At 45.5% G+C, this 5,949-nt stretch overlaps 1 protein-coding gene across 1 annotated transcript; it reads left to right on the top strand.

The window, feature by feature from the left end:
• The first annotated feature begins 4,257 nt into the window (after positions 1-4,257).
• Positions 4,258-5,732, top strand: LOC122563460 (transcription factor Sox-12-like). Its single transcript, XM_043717207.2, has one exon. It carries the CDS (start codon positions 4,393-4,395, stop codon positions 5,449-5,451), a length of 1,059 nt encoding a protein of 352 aa, XP_043573142.1. The 5' UTR covers positions 4,258-4,392; the 3' UTR covers positions 5,452-5,732.
• The last annotated feature ends 217 nt before the right edge of the window (positions 5,733-5,949 follow it).

Raw genomic sequence — 5,949 nt, forward strand, 5'->3', positions numbered from 1 at the left:
AATTAAACAAAGTACAATAAAAAGATAATTGTATGGAGAAATACCACATCAATGGGAAAGTGGGAAGCAACTTTAAATACAATACCAAACTTTTCAGATTTGTTGAAGGGATGACCGGTGTTCCTGCTACTTTTCAATTGGACATGGTTCTCAAAGATGACCCCAAACTTGCACAAATCAATATAAATTGTTTAGAGCCTGTTATTCAGTGTCAGCATCCTGACTTTAATAATCAGACAGTATTTTTAAAAATGTTGCAATGTTCTTCTTGCAATGCTCCTCTATCAGCCTTGGTTCAGTCATTAGCACTTTCACCACCGAGTCATAAGGTCATTGATTTAGGTCCTATTGCTGGGTTTCAGAATAAAATCAGGTCTGACCCACCAGTGCACTTACTGAGGGAACGCTACACTTTTGGAGGTGTTGCCTTTTGAACAAGAAGTAAAACCGAGCTGCACTCAGGTGGACGTAAGGAATCCAATGGCATTATTTCAAAGACAAAGAAAGGAATTATTCTTGGCTAATATTTATCCTGCAATCAACATCATAGGAGCAGATGGTCTGGTCATTATCAAATCATCATTTATGGGAGCTTGCTGTGTAGAAATTGGATGCTGTGTTTTCCCACATTTAGAGCAGTGATTACTTATCAAACATACAGCATCAAATGCAAAGAGGTATGGGATGTCCTCAGATTGGGAATGATAAAATGTAAGGTAAAGACTTTCTTTTTTCTCATGCTTCTCATTAAAGATGTGCCTTAATTGCTGAAGCAGAGTGCCCCTGGTGAGCTCATCCTTCTCAGATTTATTTTTTAAAAAGTCAAATTTCTCACAGTTTTCAAAAATTTGCTGCTAAATGATCTTGAGCTATGTTTCAGACACCCCATACATTTCAAAAATAATGTGAGTAAATGGCATAAGTTGAAAATAGAATAATGACTAAACACCATCTACAAGTTTCGTCGTTTGTCAAACTGTGGAATAACTTGAGATATTTTTCCACTTTAATGTTGCAACATAGATGCGAGCTGATATTATTATTGTTGTAGCCTCAGACTACCCATGAGCAACATCACTAAAACTGAGTTTAAAATCTTTTATCTCTGGGTTGATATTTGTCCGGAATGGTGTCGGTCTGCAAGTTTGATGTATTCACGTCAGATTTCACTTTTCAGAACAACCCATACCATCCACTTCAAACAGTCAGCCCTCTGCTCAAAAGACAGTGGGGACTTGGGGGAGCAAACAGTTCAAATGAATTGTACACTTACACAATTAAATGTTGGAAATATATTTGATTCAGAAGCACGATTGTGAATAAGGCGTTTGGTGTGCTTGCCTTTGTGGGTCAGTGCATTGAGTACAGGAGTTGGGAGGTCATGTTGCAGCTGTACAGGACATTGGTTTGGCCACTTTTGGAATATTGTGTGCAATTCTCATCTCCCTCCTGTAGGAAGAATGTTGTGAAAATTGAAAGGATTCAGGAAAGATTTATGAGGATGTGGTTAGGGTTGGAAGGTTTGAGTTATAGGGACAGGCTGAATAAACTGGGGCAAATTTCCATGGGGAGTTGGAGTCTGAGGGGTCACCTTATAGAGGCTTCTAAAATCATGAGTGGCATGGATAAGGTAAATAGACAAGGTCTTTTCCCGTGGTGGGGGGAGTCCAAAACTAGAGGGCCTAAGTTTAAGGTGAAAGAGTAAAGACGTAAAAGGGACCTAAGGGGCAACTCTTTCACACAGAGGGTAGTGATGTAAAGAATAAGCTGCCAGAGAAAGTGATGAAATTATGAAAGTTGTACAATTATGAAATTTAAAAGGCATCTGGATGGGTATATGAAGAGGAAGGGTTTAGAAGGATATGGGTCAAATGCTGGCAAATGGGACTATGAATATATTTAGGATATCTGGTCAATATAGACAAGTTGGACCGAAGGGTCTGTTTCCATGCTGTATATTTCTATGACTCTATAATTTCAATTTTGAACAAATGATAACACTCCCTTCATGTTGGCTACAGCAGGTAAGTAATAACAAGTTCTCCATTCTACAGAAATCTATGCACTATGTTTTTATTCATTAATTGTCAGTCAATTATATCACTTGCTTATTTAAGTTTATTTTTCTGTATTAGCCATCAGAAGAACAGAGAGCAGATAGACAGCAGAAACTTTGAGAAGGACATTATTAGTTTGGCCTTTGTACAACTTGGAAGTTCAAAAAAGCTCCAAAGTGGAGTTGAGATAGGGAATTCAGCCAATAGCATAATGTACTTTAATAAAGAATGATTAAATTTACAGCTCAAAAGGGACAGATTTGCAGCACTCACAGAAACTGCAGTGTCTTTTAAAATGCACTTACTCTTTACTCCATGTTGAGACAGTGAGGTGCAACCACAGCAATGCCTGAATTTTTACCCGACATAGAGATCTGGTTGAGGTGTTGGAAACCATTTCAGTCTGGTACTGCTTACAACCTCAGCGAGAACTGATAGCTAAAAATTGAAAGAATGGCCTGAAAGAATGGTCCTCTGTCATAGAATTGTCATTCTATACCTAAGGTTTATGAAGTTATGTTTGAATCCAGAGCCAGTTCCTTCCAACCAATATATTATTCTGCATATACGGCATCTATCATCTTTCAATAATACACTATAGAAAATGCATCCCTGACAATACTTGTATAAAATCACAGGAGCAGAGGAAAAGGAGGAGGTTATTTAGTCCCTTGAGCCTGTTCCACTGTTCAATGAGATCATAGCTAATCTGTGACCTCTCTGAATATATCTACCTTTGCCCCACATCCCCTGGTACCATTGTTTAACAGAAATCTATCAATCTCAAATTTAAAATTAATAATTGATCTTGCATCAGTTCTTGTTAACAGAAATGAGTTTCAAATTTCTGTCACCTCAACGTGTTACTAAATATTGAGACCCACTCAGTTTCTGTTATCTGTCACAGTCAAAGTTAAAGACACACATGGAAGAAAAGGAAAGGTCTTTCCTGCAGTTCAAATTCAGACTGTTATGTAATATGAGTTGTTGCAGCAGCATCTGCACCTAAACTGCAACTTTTATGCTCAGACCCCATTTGCACCATCCCAGATGCCAATGCAGCTTATGCCATTAGCTGTTCTGACCTAGAGAGTTGCATTTTCATGGGACAGGAAGGTGGGATTGCCCATTGTTGGGAGCCTTTGTTTTCTACAATGGTGGCCTTGTAATCAATGCCCAGGACATTCAGAGCTCAACTATGTTTCATGCTTTGCCTTTGGAGCTTTAAAGGATTCTGGTTGCAGAGCTGAGGGAACTCTGTGTTGTGCAGTCTTCGGAAATCAGATCAGATCTCCAACATTGATCAGAACTATCCAATCCAGTGTTGTAAGGGTTGGGCTATTTTAAAGAAATGTATAATAACTCATTTCTTCAAAGATCTGATTTTCTTTTGAATTCTGACTTAAAGTCTCTCAAAGTGGAGACCCCTAATGTGAGAACTTGGCTGGTCAATATCATAAGCCAATCAATATCAACGGTTTCATCGCTAATTCTTTCTAAAGCTCTATTCTGCCCAGAGACTGTAGCATTCCAGTCGGGCTGATCGTCGTTCAGATGGGATTTTAACCAAGATCACGTCTACTTTTACAGGAGCATCAATGAGATATCGTGGTTCCATTTTGATAAAGACCAAATGAGTATTCGCCAATGTGTTGGAATCATTGATGTGCCGGGATCAGTGTGCCTCGAGCAACATCACACACAAAAAAATCACCCGGTCACTAGTACATTGCTGTTTCTTGGATCTTGCTGTGACATAATTGGCAGCTCTATTCGCTACATGACAACTGTGAGGATACAGTACTTCGAAAGCATCTCGTTGTCATAAAGCGTTTTGAGGTGGCCCAATATCGTGGGAAGCACTATCGCAAAGCAAATCTTTCTGAGATTGAAATGTGCGTTAACACTGGTCGTGCCCGCCTCAGATTGACGGGGCAACCCTGGTGACACCTGAGGGCACCGAGGGGCACATCTCCACCTCCCCCTGCTCCACCTACAAGGGTCAAAGCCAAGTGCCACCAATGGCCCATTTCATTGATGGAGGCGCCGCGCGGGTTGGCTGCATCTGGCGGTGATGTCATGGGCACTGGGCCCCACCCCCCAAGGCAGTGATTGATGGGAGGGCGGGTTCTGATTGGCTGGGACCGCGGTGTATCAGAGGCTAGGCTCCTCCTTCCCTCTCGGTGCCCCCCCCCCCAGCCCCGTGTGGGAGCTAGAAGCTGCTGCAGAGATTGCTGAGGGGGGGATGAGGCTGTGAGCGGCTGGAGGAGCGAGAGGGAGCCGCATTCTTCAGCATCACAAGTTGCAGGGTTCTCTTCTCTGGCCTTTCTTAAACATGGTGCAGCAAAGCAAGGCTGCGGACACTCAGAGCGGCGGCGGCGGCGGCGGCATCGCGTCTCGGGAAGCGGCAGACAGCGGCATCAGTGACATGAGTGCAGCTTCCAGCCCGAATCCCGGCTTCTCCCCAGCCCCTTCTGCGGAATCTCTCTGGGCCAGCGGCTCTGCCAAAGGAGAGGAGGAGGCGAGCTGTAACCCTGACTGGTGCAAAACCCCGAGCGGGCACATCAAGAGGCCCATGAACGCCTTCATGGTGTGGTCCCAGATCGAGAGGAAAAAGATCATGGAGCAAGTGCCGGACATGCACAACGCCGAGATCTCCAAGCGCCTGGGCAAGAAGTGGAAAATGCTGAAGGAGACCGAGAAGAGCCCGTTCATCCGAGAGGCAGAGCGCCTGAGGCTAAAGCATATGGCGGATTACCCCGACTACAAATACAGACCCAGGAAGAAGGTGAGGGCAGAGGCTGGAGCAGGAGCAGAGGACAAGAGCTGCCGAAAGGAGCCCAAGTCCTTCAAGAAACACAGCCGCCCCCAGAAGGGCAAGCTGCACCTGGAAAGGTCCAAAGCCAAGAAGGCGAAGATGGTGCGAGCGGCGGCGGTTGCGGCGGCAGCAGCGGCGGACTCTCAGTCGGAATCGGATGCGGATGCGGATGCGGATTGCCCGGAGAGTGAGGGCTCAGGGGCCGAGCTCTCGGCTTGTTACGGCAGGGACACCAGGCTGCCTTCCCCCGACCCGAAGCGGGCAGCTCAGCTGACGGCGGCCGTCTCGCTGTCCAGCCGCTCGGCCCCGGGCAGACCCCCGGAGGAGTCCGACCACGAGCTCTTACTCTTCGACTTGAGTTTGAATGTTGCGGCGGGCGCCGAGCTGCTGGAGGTGAGCGCGGCCGGAGGAGCAGCAGGAGGAGGAGGTGGTCTGGCGCTGGACAAGGACATGGAGCCGCTGACCAGTGGCTGCAGCCCCGTCTCCCACTTCGAGTTCCCCGATTACGGGACCCCGGAGGTGCGGAAAATGATCTCAGGAGACTGGCTGGAGATTGAGTCCAACATTTCATATTAGGAAGGGCAGAGGCACGGCGTCTCCCACCGCTGAGGGATACTGGAGATTTACAAAGGACCGACTCACTCGAATATATTGGATGCAAATCTTATCTTGGAGGGGGCTCCCTTCCCCCTTTTTTTCTAATCAACCCTTCCTCTGGCAAGTGGAGTCCCATCTTTTCAGGGTGCTTTAGAGAAAGCGGCTACCCGCCGAATGATAAAGAGCACAATTAGTTATGGTAGTGAAGAATTTCTTAATTTTAGCGATTGACTTTAAACAAAAAGGGAGACGCATACGATTGAATGTGACGGGGATGGGGTTGGGAGGTAAAATCCCAATTTGGATTCTGAAGGGGGCAGGGACAAATAAATCCGACTAACGGGGTGGGGGGGGGGGGGGAGAGAGAGAAAAAGGTTCTTCAAGGGAAAGAAGTGAAAGTGACCCAGAAATGTTTGTTCCACGCTGGACTGGAAAAAAATGTGTAGGGTAACAAGGTTACAGCAGTAGTATCATGTG

The sequence above is a fragment of the Chiloscyllium plagiosum genome, unplaced genomic scaffold (assembly GCF_037043375.1).
Source record: "Chiloscyllium plagiosum isolate Xiang-an unplaced genomic scaffold, Cpla_swu_hap1 HiC_scaffold_30, whole genome shotgun sequence".
Lineage (NCBI taxonomy): Eukaryota > Metazoa > Chordata > Chondrichthyes > Orectolobiformes > Hemiscylliidae > Chiloscyllium > Chiloscyllium plagiosum.

What these genes read in the sequence shown, in the direction of transcription:
- LOC122563460 (XM_043717207.2), top strand. Translation starts at nt 4,393, where the DNA reads ATGGTGCAGCAAAGCAAGGCTGCGGACACTCAGAGCGGCGGCGGCGGC.